The sequence below is a fragment of the Nomascus leucogenys genome, chromosome 15 (genome assembly GCF_006542625.1).
Source record: "Nomascus leucogenys isolate Asia chromosome 15, Asia_NLE_v1, whole genome shotgun sequence".
NCBI classification, from domain to species: domain Eukaryota; kingdom Metazoa; phylum Chordata; class Mammalia; order Primates; family Hylobatidae; genus Nomascus; species Nomascus leucogenys.
Window position 1 is genome coordinate 79180037 of NC_044395.1, and position 18728 is coordinate 79198764.

General features: G+C 39.7%; 1 protein-coding gene across 1 annotated transcript in view; it reads left to right on the forward strand.

Annotated features, from left to right (window-relative positions):
- The window catches only part of GTF2H1 (general transcription factor IIH subunit 1), a 46668-nt gene that overhangs the window by 13673 nt on the left and 14267 nt on the right, over window positions 1-18728 (forward strand). Inside the window, exons 3-11 of the mRNA XM_003254290.4 lie at window positions 1233-1425; window positions 3595-3760; window positions 5035-5128; window positions 6733-6882; window positions 7000-7079; window positions 13015-13142; window positions 13259-13346; window positions 17226-17314; window positions 17677-17794. Of these exons, the coding sequence (XP_003254338.1) occupies window positions 1233-1425; window positions 3595-3760; window positions 5035-5128; window positions 6733-6882; window positions 7000-7079; window positions 13015-13142; window positions 13259-13346; window positions 17226-17314; window positions 17677-17794 (1106 nt within the window). The remainder of the gene's footprint in view (window positions 1-1232; window positions 1426-3594; window positions 3761-5034; window positions 5129-6732; window positions 6883-6999; window positions 7080-13014; window positions 13143-13258; window positions 13347-17225; window positions 17315-17676; window positions 17795-18728) is intronic.

An 18728-nucleotide genomic window follows, 5' to 3' on the forward strand; every position in this document is an offset into this window, starting at 1 on the left:
GCTTTGTGTAATACACACGCACATTGTGATAACCACAGTGTACAATAAACAGTATGCCTATCTCCAATTTCTCTACAATTCTTCTCAGTTATTGGTGAAAGCAGTGCATACCCAAAACTAGATTTGCACCAGAACAGTTTCAAGTTGAATATTTGAAGGAATGCCCACATCTGAAAGAAGCAATTGAAATTGATTTAGTTCTTATCATAGCTGACAAAGTTACGGAAAATTTTAAAGAATGATACAGTGAAAACCTATGTAATATGCCCCACCTAGATATTATTATTATTTTGCCATATTTGCTTTATTATTTGTGTGTGCACTTTTATTGCTTGTAATACCATTATCACACTGAAAACATTTTAATAAAAAATAGCCATTGTTATATTTCCATTGGTTGTCTGAATAATGTTTATAGTTGTGGTTTTTGGGTTTTTTTTCTTTTTCTTTTTTTAAAAAAAACGGTATCCAGTCTAGGTTCTTGGAGTTGTCATTTCTTTAGTCCCTTTCAGGGTATAGCCTTGTCAAATATCAAACATTCTGAGTATTTCTGATTGTCTCCTCAAGGTTTTAATTTATTCCTGTATACCTGTATTTTTTTATAAGCTAAAAATCAGATCTAAAGGCTTGAATATATTCAGCTTAAACATTTTGTGCAAGAATAATAACATACATAGTGACATTCACTTCCTGTTCCATCACCTCAGAAAGCATATAGTGTCAGGTTGTCTCACTTCTAATGAGGCTAAGTTTGATAACTTTATTAAAGTGGTGACACCAGATTTCTCGAATATAAAATTACATATTACCCTTGCAAAATGAAATGCCATGGGCCGCATTTTGCAGTCTTTTGGATCATGATAGGTCATTTTTATTAATGATAATGTTGATTTGGGGCAGTTTGTTTAAAATACATTCAGGAAGCTTTAAAGAGGTCTGCCCTAGTTGAATGGAAACAAAAGCCCATTAATATGTGGAGGTAGTAGCAGTGGGTGAGAAGTGCTGCATGCCAAGAGTACCAAAGAAGGAAGCAGAGTGTTAGTGAGTTTGATGAGCATGCTCTGGTTGTATGGGATCATTTAAGAAGAGTGCATTCTACAAAAGCATCAGTATTGGAATAGGGCAGTTAAAGCCCAAAGGAATCTTGAATCATCTTGGGAGAAGTAACTTACTGTACGGTTATTCCCACAGTGCGAGTGTCATCATCTAACTGCCCTCATGCTTCTTTTTAGGCCAGAAAATTAGTCCAGAAGGAAAAGCTAAAATTCAGCTTCAGCTGGTCCTACATGCAGGGGACACAACTAACTTCCATTTTTCCAATGAAAGCACAGCAGTGAAAGAGCGAGATGCAGTAAAAGACCTTCTTCAGCAGCTGCTGCCCAAATTCAAGAGGAAAGCAAATAAAGAACTGGAAGAGAAGAACAGGTGGGAGGAAAAGAATAGCCTTTTGAAAGAGATACTGGGTTCTCTATAGTCTCCTAGTAGGGTAATAGCTTGTTAGCTATCCCCACGTTTTTACGGTTTTGGTTTTGGTTTTTTGTTGTTGTTGTTTTGTTTTTGTTTTTGGTGGTGGTTGTTTTTTGTTTGTTTTTGTTTTTTTTTTTGTTTTTTTTTTTGTTTTTTTTTTTGAGAAGGAGTTTCGCTCTGTCGCCCAGGCTGGAGTGCAGTGGCACAATCTTGGCTCACTGCCACCTCCACCTCCCGGGTTCAAGCAATTCTCCTGTCTCAGCCTCCCGAGTAGCTGGGACCACAGGCGTGTGCCACCACACCCGGCTAATTTTTGTAATTTCAGTAGAGACGGGGTTTCACCATGTTGGTCAGGCTGGTCTCGAACTCCTGACCTCCGGTGATCCACCCACCTCGGCCTCCCGAAGTGCTGGGATTACAGGTGTGAGCCACCACGCCCAACCACCTATCCTCACTTTTGCTATGGTACTGTAATGTAGGAAAATAAAGGCTCTCGTGTCTTTACCTTGGTGTTTAGTTTTCAGCTTTAAAATCTTACTGCTTGTTTGACTTTGGGAAATGAGAATGTGCAAACCCAGAAGCTGAATTAACTGCATCACGCTTACAAATCTGCTTAGGAGCAGAACCGAGATTGGAAGGTGCTGACGTTCCTTAATTTCTTTTCCCAGTTCTCTGTCACAGAGAAGATGCTAAGCCATTGGAAGTATGCTTATGAACAAGAAACCTAAAATAATTCACACTGAAAAAGTGAGACAGTATGTAAAATAATGAGAATTTTTTTTTTTTGAGACAGAATCTTGCTCTGTTGCCCAGGCTGGAGTGCAGTGGCGTGATCTCAGCTCACTGCACCCTCCACCTCCTGGGTTCAAGCAGTTCTCCTGCCTCAGCCTCCCAAGTAGCTGGTATCACAGACACACGTCACCACACCTGGCTAATTTTTGTATTTTTAATACAGATGGAGTTTCACCACGTTGGCCTGGCTGATCTCAAACTCCTGACCTCAAGCGATCTGTCCGCCTCGGCCTCCCAAAGTGCTGGGATTACAGGTGTGAACCACCACACCTAACCACAATTTCCTTATGAATTATTCCATCACCAATATCTTTCAGCCCATCAGTGCTTGTATCTGTGCATACTTAGCACCATGAAAAATCCATTGCTGAAGGCGGGGCATAGTGGTTCATGCCTGTAATCCCAGCACTTTTCGAGGCTGAGGTGGGTGGATCACTTGAAGTCAGAAGATCAAGACCAACCCAGCCAACATGGTGAAACTCCATCTCTCCTTAAAAATATATATATACATGTATACAAAAATTAGCCAGGTGTGGTGGCGCATACCTGTAATCCAGCAACTTGGGAGGCTGAGGCAGGAGAATCGCATGAATCTGGGAGGCAAAGGCTGCAGTGAGCTGAGATCATGCCAGTGCACTCTAGCCTGGGTGACAGAGCAAGACTCCATCTCAGGAAAGAAAAAAAAAACTTCATTGCTGGAAAATTTCAAGCATACCTCCTCTCCTGCCCATTTACTTCTGTATGTGAAAGAGAATACATTCAGCCTTCCATATCCAGGAGTTCTACATCTACAGATTCAACCAACTTTGGATCAGAAGTACTTGGGGAAAAAAATAACAGTATAATAACTAAACATAATACAAATAAAAATACAGTATAACAATTATTTACCTTGTATTTGATATTATAAATAGTTATTATAAGATTTATAAGATTTAAGTATATGGGAGGATATGTATAGGTTGTATGTAAATACACCATTTTATCTAAGGGACTTGAGTATTTTCAGATACCAACAGACAGTACACTGCAGACATGGTGATCTTTGAATCACTGGGATACAGAGATGAATAAGATCAAACCCATGTCCTCAAAGGGTTTAATCTTTCCTTTACACCTACCTCCATTTATCACCACTTCATTGGTTCCTCCAAAAATGTGGGGTATTTTGCCCTTAATTACTGAAAAGTGAACTGAATGACCTCTGCTGCTCAAACATCACAAAATAAAAGTTGTGTGTTTCAATGTTTTGTGTTGCCAAAATCTTTTTAAAATGTACCTAAATGGTGTTTTATTCTAGAAGTTCAGTTATATTCAGTATATTCTGCTTTACAGAATGCTGCAAGAAGATCCTGTTTTGTTTCAGCTTTATAAAGACCTTGTTGTGAGTCAAGTGATCAGTGCTGAGGAATTCTGGGCCAATCGTTTAAATGTGAATGCAACAGATAGTTCTTCCACATCCAATCATAAGCAGGATGTTGGCATTTCTGCTGCATTTCTGGTATGTGACCCTTATAGATTTCTGAAGAAAATAAAAATTCAAACCCCAATATGTGTCTTAAGACCATTATTCCTTTTGTAAAACTTAGCATTTCCTTAAAGGAAAGTAATGGAAAATTGAGTATCCATGGTATTCTTCATTATTATTGAACTATTATTATTGTTTGTTTGTTTGTTGGTTTTTAAAAGACAGGGTCTCACTCTGTCACCCAGACTGGAGTGCAGTGGCACAGTGATAGCTCCCTGGAGCCTCAAACTCCTGGGCTCAAGCGATCCTCCTGCTTCAGCCTCTCAAGTAGCTGGGACTAAAGGTGTGCACCACCTTGCCTGGCTAAATTTTCTTATTTTTATAGGGCGGGGGGGCAGCTCTTTTTGTATTTCCCAGGCTGGTCTCAAATCCCTGGCCTCAAGAGTTCCTCCCATCTTAGCCTCCCAAAGCTCTGGGATTACAAGTATGAGCTATCACACTCAGCCCTTTTCCAAAATGTTTTTAAAATACATACAATTTTTTTAAATTTATATTTCTTTTTACCAGTTATGTTTTCTTGGCCTTTGGACTTGACCCTAGCATGCTGGTAGTCAAATGGAATTTGAAAATGACTCTTTCAGAGTTTGGACTAATACTTTTTCAAATATTTTCAAATGTAGGGCTTTCTGGTGCCTTTTTAAATCTTTGCCATATTTTACTTACAAGGTTAAATGTATCATGACCATATTATAGAAAATGTAAGATTCGTAAACTATATTAGAACAATTGGGAGTACCTTATCTATGGAATTATGGAATGGAATTCAGTCAGTTGGTATTCTAGTGGAACCAGAATAGCATTAACACATTCAACAAAATTTTGAATACTATTTGTATGTTTGGTATCTTTTTTGGATGTTTATTAGTGAAGTGAATTAATAAGGCCTTTCCCAAAGAAGTCAGTCAATGTTAATTTAATTATTTACTAACCAAGGTTTGTAGTGGTTTTTATGACTATACAAGTTTTATCTTAAAACTCCACTGCCTCTCTGCCTTCATACTTAAACATGCCTATTTGACCATATTAGACTTCCAAAGAAGCAGATTTTATAGGTCACTTAAGACCATGAGAAACCAGTCAGGCTTCTTTGAGTCCTGCCTCTGTGCAAAAAGTGAAGGTGAGGGACTTTCTCTGTCTATGCAGTTAGTTTAGAAATTTTTTTTTCCACCTTTGTCCAGTGTCCACTGGGACCTTAGCCATCTTTCCCTGATGTTCTAACGTGTATGTGTGTATGGGCTTTGTTTTAGGCTGATGTCCGGCCCCAAACTGATGGCTGTAATGGTCTAAGATATAATTTAACTTCTGATATCATTGAGTCCATATTTAGGACCTATCCAGCAGGTAAGAAGAATCAGTTCTTTCAGATGGTTAAAATATATGGATGTATTCTATAGTATATCAGTGAAAAACAAAAAGCTTCACATTCCTGATCAAGTGCAATAGATTATTTAAAGTACTTTACCCGGTGCCTGACATATGGTAGATACTAGGGGCCCAGTAAATAATGTGTTGTCATCAGTTCACTGATATGACTGCCATTCGAGTCTGTCTATACTACTAACTCAGATCATTCTTCATACTGCATCCAGAGTGACCCTCCTAACCCACAAATTACTTCCCATGCAGATGCCATCCTAAAAGTATAGATTCCTTGACCCCAGCCTCAGTGATTTATTATGTGCAGACAAGGGTGAGAGCCAGTGTGTCAGTCATTCTTCTGACTAAGCAGTACTCTCTTAAGCTGTATTCTGTTCTCGCTTCCCTCTTCCCCACTCTTACCCCTTTAGTCCTTAGGAATCTCTCTCTCAGGACTCAGCTCAAGCATCACCTCCTTGCCACCTCTATGAAATCCTGGCCAGGCCCAGTGGCTCACGCCTGTAATCCCAACACTTCAGGAGGCTGAGGCAAGAGGATCCCTTGAAGCAAGGGGTTCAAGACTAGCCTGGGCAACAAAACAAGACCCTATCTTTTTTTTTTTTTTTTTTTTTTTTAATTGAGACAGTCTTGCTCTGTCACCCAGGCTGGAGTGCAATGGCGCGATCTTGGCTCACTGCAACCTCCGCCTCCCAGGCTCAAGTGATTCTACTGCCTCCTCCTCCCAAGTAGCTGGGACTACAGGCACGTGCCACCACGCCAAGCTAATTTTTGTATTTTTTGTAGAGATGGGGTTTCACCCTGTTGGCCAGGCTAGTCTTGAATTCCTGACCTCAAGTGATCTGCCCACCTCAGCCTCCCAAAGTGCTGAGATTACAGGCTTGAGCCACAGCACCTGGCTCTTTTGTATCTTTCTGATAGTAACATAATTGTGTAGTGTTTATTATGTGCCAGACACTTTTCTAAGTTCTTTTTCTATAGTAACTGATTTAATCATCACATAAACCTATGAAGTAGAGGTACTGTTATGACCCTCATTTTACAGATGAAACCAAGGTACAGAAAGATTAAGTAATTTGCTCAGGGTCACACAGATAGAAAGTGGCAGACCTAGAATTTTAAACTCAGAGCTCAGGAAACAATGCTGTTGAACTCTATGCTTGCTAGAGTGTAAGCCCCTGGAGTGCTGAGCTGACAGTCCCGTGGATATTGAGATCGTTATTACCCCATCCGCTAACACGGTGCCTTGGATTGAGAGTGCACATATATAAATGAGCAAACAAGCAGACTTGGCTCTGACTCCTGAGATTTTTGGTATTTCTACTAAAACTTCAAAACCTTATTCTGTTGGTGCAAATAAGATTTTGTTTGTAAATTGTAAGATTTATAGAAGTCATACCTCACCTAATCTCTCAAGTTACATTTCATATTTATAATTAGATTATAACATCTAGTATGTAGAGTTGAGAGCTTTATGGTCTAGATTTTGCTATTTGTATTTCAGTTACCTAATTTGAGAGGTTTTAAAAATGGAAATTCAGTATATAATATTTGTGGTTTTTTTTCCACAGTAAAAATGAAATATGCAGAAAATGTTCCCCACAACATGACAGAGAAGGAATTCTGGACACGTTTTTTCCAGTCCCATTATTTTCACAGGGATCGGCTGAATACAGGGTCAAAGGATCTCTTTGCAGAATGTGCCAAAATAGATGAAAAAGGTAACTGTTTATCTCTGATAGACACTGGTATTTAACTTGCCACCCTCTAGACATTATAGGTGTTAATTTCTGAGACAGATAAGACATGCTGAACTTTTTATTTTGTTGATTTTCTAGGCCTAAAAACAATGGTTTCATTAGGAGTGAAAAACCCACTACTAGATTTAACAGCTTTGGAAGATAAACCATTAGATGAGGTAAGAAGCAATAAAAGAAGTTTTGAGAGAAAAGAGTCTTTTCCTAGTCTTCAACATTGTCTTAAGTGTAGACCTGTTCCACTTGTGAGAATGTCAGATAAGCAAAATACTGTTATTTGAAGTGATTTATCGGAAGTGCTTTGAAATAGCATTGTTTGCCATTAAAATTGCCTAGAAGAAATGCAATTCCTGTGTGAGTTGCTAAAACCTTTTAAAAATAAATTTCTAGCTCCCTCATCTGCAGTTCTCTAGTAATAATAAAGGCTTAATGTGATGAGTTCAGCTTTATGCTCTAGCTAACATTTAATCTAAAGAAATATGGATAAATTAATAATTAAGGAAGATAACAAACATTTGTTGATTGCTTACTATCTGCCAAACCTTAAGCACTCTCATGACCCTTATACCATGCCAACCCCAATGTTTCAGCAAGTAGGCCATCATATATGACCTACCTACCTCAGCATCATGACCCCAGACCTATGGGTTTATCTACTTACAGAGAAAGAGGTGGTTCCTATTGTGATCAAGGATAATTTTATCACTGCCTCTGTCTTCCTCAGTTATTCCCTTTACTCTGAGTTTTCATTTTCTTGCTCTTACTTTTTTTCTTTTCTTTTCTTTTTTTTTTTTTTTTTTTTTTTTTGAGACAGAGTTTTACTCTGTTGCCCAGGCTGGAGTGCAGTGGCGCAGTCTTGGCTCACTGCAACCTCCGCCTCCCAAGTGAAAGCCATTCTCCTGCCTCAGCCTCCCAAGTAGCTGGAATTACAGGCACATGCCACCACATCCAGCTAATTTTTGTATTTTTAGTAGAGACGGGGTTTTGCCATGTTGGCCAGGCTGATCTCAAACTCCTTACCTCAGGTGATCTGCCCACCTTGGCCTCCCAAAGTGCTGGGATTACAGTCATGAGCCACTGCGCCCAGCCAATGTATTTTCAATTTGTACTTTCATCATACAGTGAGTTTTTCAGGACATCACCCTTTCATAAGTGAAGAAGAATCTATACAAACATGGTCCTCTTTAATTATCCTGAGAAAATAAAGCTTAGTGGCACTTAGACTTACAACTTACTATGAAAGGAAAGACTTTTTTAGTGCTTTTTTTTCTTTAAACATGATGGCATATGTACATGTACATTCATAACTTTATCTTCTGTTTAGTATCAATATCTGTATAAACTATCCCATAGTTTAAAACCTAGACTTTAAAACCAAACTAGCTGACTTAGATTCTGATATTTTCTAACATTTCTAGGCCCTGTTTGGTTTTTGTTTTGTTTTGTTCTGTTTTTTGAGATGGGATCTCACTCTGTTGCCCAGGCTGGAGTACAGTGGCCTGAGCTCTGCTCACTGCAACCTCTACCTCCTGGGTTCAAGCGATTCTCCTGCCTCAGGCTCCCGAGTAGCTGGGGTCACAGGCACGTGCCACCACGCCAGGCTAATTTTTGTATTTTTAGTACAGGCGGGGTTTCATCATGTTGGCTGGGCTGATCTCGAACTCCTGACCTCAAGTGATCCGCCCACCTTGGCCTCCCAAAGTGCAGGGATTACAGGTGTGAGCCACTGCGCCCGGCCCAAGCCCAGTTTTTTGGGTTTTTTTTTTTTTCCCTTAGTGAGGCTAATACTACTTGCCTTATAGGATTTCTATGAGTTAAAAGAGCCTAGTGCGTAATAAGTAGTAGGTAATAGGCATTATTGTTGTTATCTGTATTTTTAGAAGCTTACATAGTATTCCATTGGTATGGGTATATCAACATTTATATAACCAGTCTTTTTACTACAAATGTTGGTTGATGCCATTTTTCCTTTGGTGTTCCTTCTTCCCTTATCCATCTTCTGATTATAGTAACTATCACAGGCTGTGATCTCTGGCCTCCTGAATGCATTCTCTCTATTCCATTGCTTTACTAGATATGGGGAACAGGGGAGGGAGTAAAAATAAAAACATTCTTGTTACATAATGATGAATCCTGAATACCCATAGTCTGTCTTTGACTGCAGAGCTCTAACTGCCTACTTGACATCTCCTCTCAGGTATTTCAAAAACATATCAACTTCACATGTAAAATGGAATCTTTGATTCCCATCCTCATAAACGTATCTCCATGGGTATTCCCTCTCTTAGTAAAAAGCATTACAATTTGCTTAAGCCAAAAACCTGGGAGTCAGCGAGTCTCCTTGATTCTTCGTCTTCTTTTTTATGACAGGGGCTCACTCTGTCACCCAGGCTGGAGTGCAATGGCACAATCATGGCTCACTGCAATCTTGACCTCTTGGGCTCAAGCAATCTGCCTCAGTCTCCTAAGTAGCTGGGACTGTAGCACAGGCTACCACACCGGGCTAATTTTATTTTTTGTAGAGACAGGGTCTCCCTAATTGCCCAGGCTGGTCTCAAACTCCTGGGCTCAAGCTGTTTTTCCACCTCAGCCTCCTAAAGTGCTGAGATTACAGGCGCGAACCATTGCAGCCAGCCATGTTTTCCTCCTGTTATGTCCAGCATTCAATGTATCAGCAAGCCTTGTACAATACACCTCTCATCTGTGGGATCTACACAAACGCTTACACCCTTTCGTGTTTACGGTATCATCATCTTTGGCCTGTTTGCTTGCCTTAGCCTCCTAACCTTTATTTTTGCTATCTTGTCTTTTATAGTTTATTCTCCCCTAGCAGTGGTAGTTATAATATAGGCCGGGCGCGTTGTCTCATGCCTGTGATCCCAGCACTTTGGGAGGCCGAGGCAGGTGGATCACCTGAGGTCAGGAGTTCGAGACCAGCCTTGTCAACATGGTGAAACCCCATCTCCACTAAAAATACAAAAATTAGCCGGGCCTGGTGGCACATGCCTGTAATTCCAGCTACCCGGGAGGCTGAGGCAGGAGAGTCGCTGGAACCGGGGAGGCAGAGGCTGCAGTGAGCCAAGATTGCGCCACTGCACTCCTGCCTGAGCCACAGAGCGAGACTCTGTCTCAAAAAAAAAAAAAAGGATTATAATATAAATCAGATCCTAATAATCCCCTGTGTGAAACTCTTCATTATCTTCTCATTGAGCTTAGAATAAAATCAAAACTCCTACAAGACTGCTTGATTTGGCTCCTGCATACTTCTCAGATGGGGCCACTTCCACTCATTCATGTTTTAGACATAATGACCTTTCACTTCCATGCCACGCTTTTTCTACCTCAGGGCCTATGCACTTAACTGATCTTCTACCTGCTTGTCCCCTAACCAGCTTCTGCCTATCTTTAGATACCTGTTCTAATGTCATTTCTCGCCAGGTGGGGTGGCTCATGCCTTTAATCCTAGCACTTTGGGAGGCTGAGGTGGGAGGATTGTTTGAGTCCATTGTGAGACCACATCTCTAAATTTTTTTTTTTTTAATTTAAAAATTAGCTGGGCATAGTGGTGTACACTTGCAGTCCCAGCTACTCGGGAGGCTGAGGCAGGAGGATCACTTGAGCCCAGGAGGTCAAGGCTGCAGTGAACTGCGATCGCACCACTGCGCTCCAGCCTGGGCAACAGAGCGAGAACCTGTCTCAAAAAAAAATAAAAATATAAATTTAAAAATTAAAAAAAAGTTGCTTGCTTCAGAGAGACTTTCTCTAACCACCCACAAATTCAGTCACTTCATCATGTTACCCTCTGTTTTCTTCAATAACATTTTCCACTTTCAAAAAAAATTGTGTTTACCTTGTTTTACTTGATAATTCCATTCACTCTCCTCTCAGAGTGTAATCTTCGTGAAGCTGACTTTGTTCTGTTTATTGGCCTGTTCCCAGCATATGTCATGTAGTAATAATCACTTAGTAATTATTTGATACATGGATGAACAGCATATGGATCTTTTTTTTTTTTTTTTGAGATGGAGTCATGCCCTGTTGCCCAGGCTGGAGTTCAGTGGCGTGATCTCAGCTCACTGCCATCTCCGCCTCCCGAGTTCAAGCAATTCTCCTCCCTCAGCCGCCTGAGTACGTGGGATCACAGGCACACACCACGCCCAGCTAATTTTTGTATTTTTAGTACAGACAGGGTTTCACCATGACCAGACTGGTCTTGAATTCCCAACTGCAGGTGACCCACCCACCTCAGCCTCCCAAAGTGCTGGGATTACAGGCGTGAGCCACCACGCCCAGCACATATGAGTCTTTTTTTTTTTTTTTGAGACAAAGTCTCGCTGTCGCCCAGGCTGGAGTACAGTGGCACGATCTCGGCTCACTGCAGGCTCTGCCCGCCGGGCTTCACGCCATTCTCCTGCCTCAGCCTCCTGAGTAGCTGGGACTACAGGCGCCTGCCACCTCGCCTGGCTAATTTTTTGTATTTTTAGTACAGACGGGATTTCACCGTGTTAGCCAGGATGGTCTCGATCTCCTGACCTGGTGATCCACCCGCCTCGGCCTCCCAAAGTGCTTGGATTACAGGCGTAAGCCACCATGCCCGGCCTATATGAGTCTTATGATCTTTCTTTTACCTTTTTAGCCTCACCAATTCCTGGACCACCGTTATTAGTGTATTGAACCATACACAGTCTCATGACACAATACGTACTACATTGCTTCTTTGCTTTTGTTTTATTTTTAAATAGAGACAGGGTCTCGCTATGTTGCCAGGCTGGACTTGAACTCTTCGGCTCAACAGTTCTTCTGCCTCAACCTCCCAAATAATCAGGACCACAGTGCCTCTTTGCCTTTGTTTAAGCAGTTTCCTCTCCCTGAAATGTTACTGTCTGCCAGTAACATTTGGCAAACACCAGTTTATCTTATGGTTCTCTGTGAAGCTTTTTCGAACCCTCTTCTCCAGTAGGATTGATTAGTAATTCTCTCCAGCCTAGCTTCCCACTAACTAATATTTAGGCTCCTATGGCATGGGGTCTTAATCAATTTTATATCTACATGGTCTAGCAAGTAGCATGCACTCAATACATGTTTTAAAATATAATCTCATTTTATTCTCTTTTATCCTACTTTATAGAGCTTGGAAAACTTTATCTTGCCTAGATTAATGTTAGAAAAAGAATTTGTCTCTTTATCTTTCTGAATCCATAGTGTATGTTTTTCTCACTATATTCTTTTTATTTACTTTTTTTTTTTCTTTGAGACAGAGTCTCACTCTGTCATCCAGGCTGGAGTGCAGTGGTGCAATCTCAGCTCACTGCCCCCTCTGCCTCCTGGGTTCAAGTGATTCTCCTGCCTCACTCAGCCTCCCGAACAGCTGGGATTACAGGTGTGTGCCACCACTCCTGGCTAATTTTTGTATTTTTGATAGAGATGAGGTTTCACCATGTTGGCTGGGCTAGTTTTGAACTCCTGACCTCAGGTGACTCGCCCACCTTGGCCTCCCAGAGTGCTGGGATTACAGGTGTCCTGACCTCTATTGCTTTTATTTAATGTTTTGATAACTAGATCCTAATTGTTCTTTGAAAGAGAAATGCAGACCAGGCACGGTGGCTCACACCTGTAATCCCAGCACTTTGGGAGGCCGAGGTGGGTGGATCACTTGAGGTCGGGAGTTCAAGACCAGTCTGACCAGCATGGTGAAACCCCATCTCTACTAAAAATACAAAATATTAGCTGGGCGTGGTGGCAGGCGCCTGTAATCCCAGCTTCTCAGGAGGCTGAGGCAGGAGAATCACTTGAACCCAGGAGGCGAAGGTTGCACTCCAGCCTGAGCAACAGAGCAGGACTTCATCTCAAAAAAAAAGAGAGAAATTCAGTTTAAGATGTGTTTTGTAATGCTAAAATGAGTTAGTGCTATTTGTTAATCTTTTATGTGCATAATGTCACTTGTTTTTAAATGTTTGTTCATAAATATTTAGTAATGTTCGTGAGAAGTAATAAAAGTCCTATCATCCAGCAAATTTTTTCAGCTAAGTGTGTCTTATAATAAGAAAAGCAGAACCTTTTTAAAAAATTTTTAATCTACTAAATTATTTCTCACAGGGCTATGGCATTTCCTCTGTGCCATCTGCTTCCAATTCTAAATCCATAAAAGAGAATAGTAATGCTGCCATCATCAAGAGATTTAACCATCACAGTGCCATGGTCCTGGCAGCTGGACTCAGAAAACAGTTAAGTATAAATGCAGAGGTGCAGTAACTGGGCTTTTCAGGATATCCAGATGGAGTTGTGGTGTTGTTTTGCTTGTGGTTTTTAACATTAACTCTTTTTTTCCCTTTATTTTAAGAGAAACACAAAATGAACAAAATAGTGAGCCCAGCAACATGGATGGAAATTCCGGAGATGCAGACTGCTTTCAGCCAGCAGTCAAAAGGGTATGGGCAAAAAAATATGAACCATTTGGGGCTCAAGTTTCTCCAGATACTTTATGTGACTGCAAGTACTGTATACGCTTATTTCCTGTGACTCAGTTCTTCTGACTAAGATGTTAAGCATTTGGCTTAAAGTGTATAGCGTTACAAAGAGTGTTTCCCTAGCTTTGGCTTGCCAGCCAACTTTCCATTGACTCTAGCCTGTTAGCCATTTTAATTGTTTTTTGTTTGTTTATTTGTTTGTTTTCCCCACATGTACACATACATACAGATTGTTCTTATATGTGATTTTGTTCTCTGGGAATAAAATCTTCATTCAACAGAGGCAATATGACAGAAAAACCAAAGTTTCCTGTATATGATTTTTAAAAGAAAGTGAATTGGCCCTCATGTTAAACTTAGCATTTCAGAGCTGAAAGTGTCTTCTCATTAAATATTGAAGAAATCATTTGAGGGTGTGGAGAAGGATGGACAGAATTAGCTTCTTGTGTATTTATTTTTCTCCTGCAACTTTGCCACGCTATTTTGTACCTCCCTTCCTAATTATGATAAAGCTTTCTTAGAGAGCAGTCAGGCAATGTGTATTAAATGTTTAAAGCTTTACACCCTTAGTTCTACTTGTGGACATTTATTTCTTAAGAAAGATGTATACTAAGATTTAGATAGAAATATTCATTACAGTATCATAATAAAGACAGTAGCAAGGATTCTGTTATCTGTTGCATTGATACAATAGAGATTGATGCAACTGTTCATTATTTTGAAAGCATTAATGATATATTGCATCAAAGAGTTCACAGAACAGATTGTACAGTACAGTTTTACACACAAAAAAAATAGTTTGTGAGCTTTAAAAGGGCCTTCAAATGAATTTGCTAAACAGTTACCTTTGAATAAAGAGATTATGGGTAAATCTTAATTTCTTTCATTTATTTCAGTAATTTAATGTTTTTGTTGTTGTTGTTTGTTTTTTTGAGACAGAGTCTTGCTCTGTCATCCAGGCTGGAGTGCAGTGGTGCAATCTCAGCTCACTGCAATCTCGGCTCACTGCAATGTCTGCCTCCTGGATTCAAGCGATTCTTCTGCCTCAGCCTCCGGAGTAGCTGGGATTACAGGCGTGCACCACCACACCTGGCTAATTTTTGTGTTTTTAGTAGAGACGGAGTTTTGCCATATTGGCGAGGCTGGTCTAGAACTCCTAGCCTCATGTGATCCGCCCACCTTGGCCTCCCAAAATGCTGGGGTTACAGGCATGAGCCACTGTGCCGGCCTGTTTCAGTAACTTAATGTTTTTACAGGCATGTATTACCTATAAAATTAATAAAGCCAGTGAGGTATTTCTTTTTTGAACTAAAGCAAAGCTAACAATAAGTTATAGAGAAATTAGAGAAGAAATCTATTAAGTGATACTTTCTTTGTGTACTGTTGCACTGAGTACCCTTGATTCTTGGTGGTAAACAAGTTATCAGAAATTTCTTGGCCAGGAGCCGTGGCTCACACCTGTAGTCCCAGCACTTTGGGAGGCCAAGGTGGGCGGATCACTTGAGGTCAGAATTTGTAGACCAGCCTGGCCAGCATGGTGAAATCCTGTCTCTACTAAAAATACAAAAATTAGCCAGGCATGGTGACGTGCACCTGTAATTCCAGCTACTTGGGAAGCTGAGGCAGGAAAATCACTTGAACCTGGCAGGCGGAGTTCACAGTGAGCTGGGATCGCACCACTGCACTCCAGCCTGGATGACAGAGCAAGACTCTGTCTCAAAGAAAAAATAAAAAAAATTTATTTATTTGTGTGAATTTTTACAATACAGATGCTTCTCGACTTAAATGGGGCTACATCCCAATAAACTCATCATAAGTTGCAAATACCATAAATCAAAAATGCATTGAATACACCTAATGTATGGAAACCATAGTTTAGCCTATCCTACTTTAAACGTGTTCCGAACACTTAGATTACCTATAGTTAGGCAGCATTACCTACTATAAAGCATATTTTGTAATAAAATGTTGAATATCTCATGTAACTCATTGAATACTGAAAGTGAACAACAGAATGTATGGGCACTCAAAGTATGGTTTCTCTACTGAATGTGTATCACTTTGATACCATCATAAAGTTGAAAAATTCCAAGTCAAACCATTGTAAGTCAGGGGATATCAGTATTCAGTAGTAAATGCTGGCTCTAACTATTCTTCCAAGTCAGTGGTTGACTGCTGTTTATTCTATAAAGGGTTACAATTTATAGATTCTCTCACTTGAAGAATGAGAGATTCAGAATTAATAGCAGACAGAGTCCCTACCTTGATGGAGCTTTCAGTTAAGTGTGAAAGTCAGGTGACCTAACTAGGCCTTGGCATAAGTTTAGGATTTGGATTGTTATGGGAGCTTGGGTAGGGACATGTCATAGGTAAGGCAACAGCAGGGGTAGAGATAAGCTTGGCATATGTCAAAAATCATGAAGACATCAGTAATCCTTGAAGTTGGCTGAAGGGTATAGAGTTGAGAAAGTAGTTAAAAAAAAAAAAAAAGTCAGGCTGAGTCTAGGTAAGTATGTGTTTCTCTGAGTATCATGTGAGGTCAGATTTGTTCCTGTACCATAAAGGCACTATTTAGAATCTTAAAGCTGGAGCAATTTAAAACATTAGGTTTTCAGATTGACGTTTTTTGAGATATAGTTAATAACCTGAATGTTCTGATTCTAGTCTTGGTAGTCAATAAGAGTTGACCAGATGAATTTCATAGTTTTGTAGAGGATGAATATTGCAAGGCTGATTTGCACAAATGTTTACATAGATCATTTATCTTTCATAAGTAATATGTTTTTATTATTACAAGGCTATAAAAATTTAAGCAGGTTGTTAATAGCACAGGGGGTAACAGATTAATAAAATTAATGAATAAAATTACTAGAAATAAAGAGTCCAGAAGTAAACCCAAATACATGGAGGAATTAAGCATATATATGATACATATGACATTTTAAAGATCAGTGGGAAAAGGTAAATTATTTTACAAATGGTGTTAGAAGGACTGATTGATAATTTTGTTAAAAGAAACTTAGATTCCCTATTTTACTCCTAATCCAAAATAAATTCTGAGTGGATCCAAGATTCAAGCAAAAATTAAGCCACAAGCTGAGCATGGTAGCATGTGTCTGTAATCTCCGCAATTTAGGAGACTGAGTTCGGGTGGGGAGGTGGTGATACGCGCCTAGAAAAGAAAAAAAATTAAGCCTCAGATGTATAAGCAAAAAGCGGGCAAAGAGGTGGAATTTTTTTTTGTTTTGGATGAAGTCCCACTCTTGTCGCTCAGGCTGGAGCGTAGTGGCGTGATCTCAGCTCACTGCAATCTCTGCCTCCCGGGTTCAAGCGATTCTCCTGCCTCAGCCTCCCAAGTAGCTGGGATTACAGGCACCTGCCGAGGAGATGGATTTGTTTATAATTAAAACAAAACAAAACAAAACAAAAAAACACCAAACTGGAAGATAAAGTATTTACAACACATAAAGTAAAAGACTGTTTCCTTAATATTTAAAAGTCTTATTTTTTAAAAAGTACCCAATATAAAAATAGTGGTCAGCATAACAGATCATTCATTTGGGGAAAAAATAATAAAATGTAAACTTTCACCTACCAGATTGGCAAAAGTAAAAAAGTTCAATAATACTTCATGCGGTCAGAATGTAAGAAAACTAGTATTCTTAAGTAGTTGTTGAGAAAATTGGTTCAACCATTTGTAGGATAGTCATCTCTAGGAAGAGAAGCTCATGGTGGGAAGACTTCATTTTTTACCCTCTGTACAGTTTTGTCTTTTCAGTCATGTTTATTGTGTAAGAGAAAGTTGTGACCAAATAAAAAGTACTGTGTTAATAATTATAGGCGAAATTACAAGAGTCCATTGAATATGAAGACTTGGGGAAAAATAATTCTGTAAAAACGATTGCACTAAACCTCAAGAAGTCAGATAGGTAAGTTTGGTCAATATTTAGCAGAATAGCTATGTAACACAATTCAGTCCAAAATATATCCTACAAGTATAGCACTCATGTTTTAATCAGTTTGTCACCATCAAAGTACAATATCCTTTTTTGTCTAGAATTTAGGCTTCTCAGGAAGCAAAAATGATCAAACCCATGACAATAAATGTTGGATCTTTCTGCTGTTGCTTTCTTATTGCCCTTATGGGAATTAAATTATTTTATTTAAATCTCTTTAGTTATTGTTTCTTGCCTTGAGGGGAGCTTAGTACTGACTGCTAAAATGTTGCAAAGACAAATGTTGAGCATCTTTACTGTGTGTGATCAGTAATTTCTTCTGTGCTAACCTGCAGGTATTATCATGGTCCAACTCCAATCCAGTCACTACAGTATGCAACAAGTCAGGACATTATTAATTCTTTTCAAAGTATTAGACAAGAAATGGAAGCTTATACACCCAAGTTAACTCAGGTAGGTGACTTCTACTGTTGGAAGGCCAGAATTCCCATAGTTCCTTCCTCAGTTTATGAGCACAAGCAGATTGAACTATACAACTAATATTTTAATTGGGCTTAAAGACATAGTTCTGCTAAATAAATTGAAAAAATCAAGAGGTAGCAAGAAAAGGTGTTTGGCATATTCAAGAGGCATCTGAAGATAAGATGATAATGAAAAAAAATAAGGTGATGAATTTTGTGATTTTTACTTCCGTATACTTTTATTGGGAAAATCTCCCAGGTTTCCAAATTCTGTCTGGACATTATTCTCTGAATATTCTGCATGACTCAGGCTTAAAATATGTAAAACAGCTCATCATTGTTCTTTGTTTCTCTTGGTACTTCAGTTGATCAGCAATTTGTCAGTTCTGCCTTCAGTAATACTCCTTGATTCTATCACCCTTATTTAGGCAAACCTGGGTGATTTTCCATAATGCTACTGCAAGTTGTCTTTCTAAAATCACTTATTTTGGCCGGGCACAGTGGCTCACGCCTGTAATCCCAACACTTTGGGAGGCCGAGGTGGGTGGATCACATGAGGTCAGAAGTTCAAGACCAGCCTGACCAACATGGTGAAACCCCATCTGTACCAAAAATTTAAAAATTAACTGGGCGTGGTGGCACACTCCTGTAATCCCAGCTACTCAAGAGGCTGAGGCAGGAGAATCACTTGAACCTGGGCGGCAGAGGTTACAGTGAGCTGACACCGTGCCATTGCACTCCAGCCTGGGCAACAAGAGCAAAGCTCCATCTCAAATAGATAAATAAATATTTAAATATTTAAAAATAAAAACATGTATTTTATCACTGCAGCTTGAAAACCTTCACTGCCTCACTTCACTGCGGTAGTCTGAGTGCCTTTGTCTGGCCTGCAAAGCTCTTCATGGTCTGGCCCCAGCCCACTACTC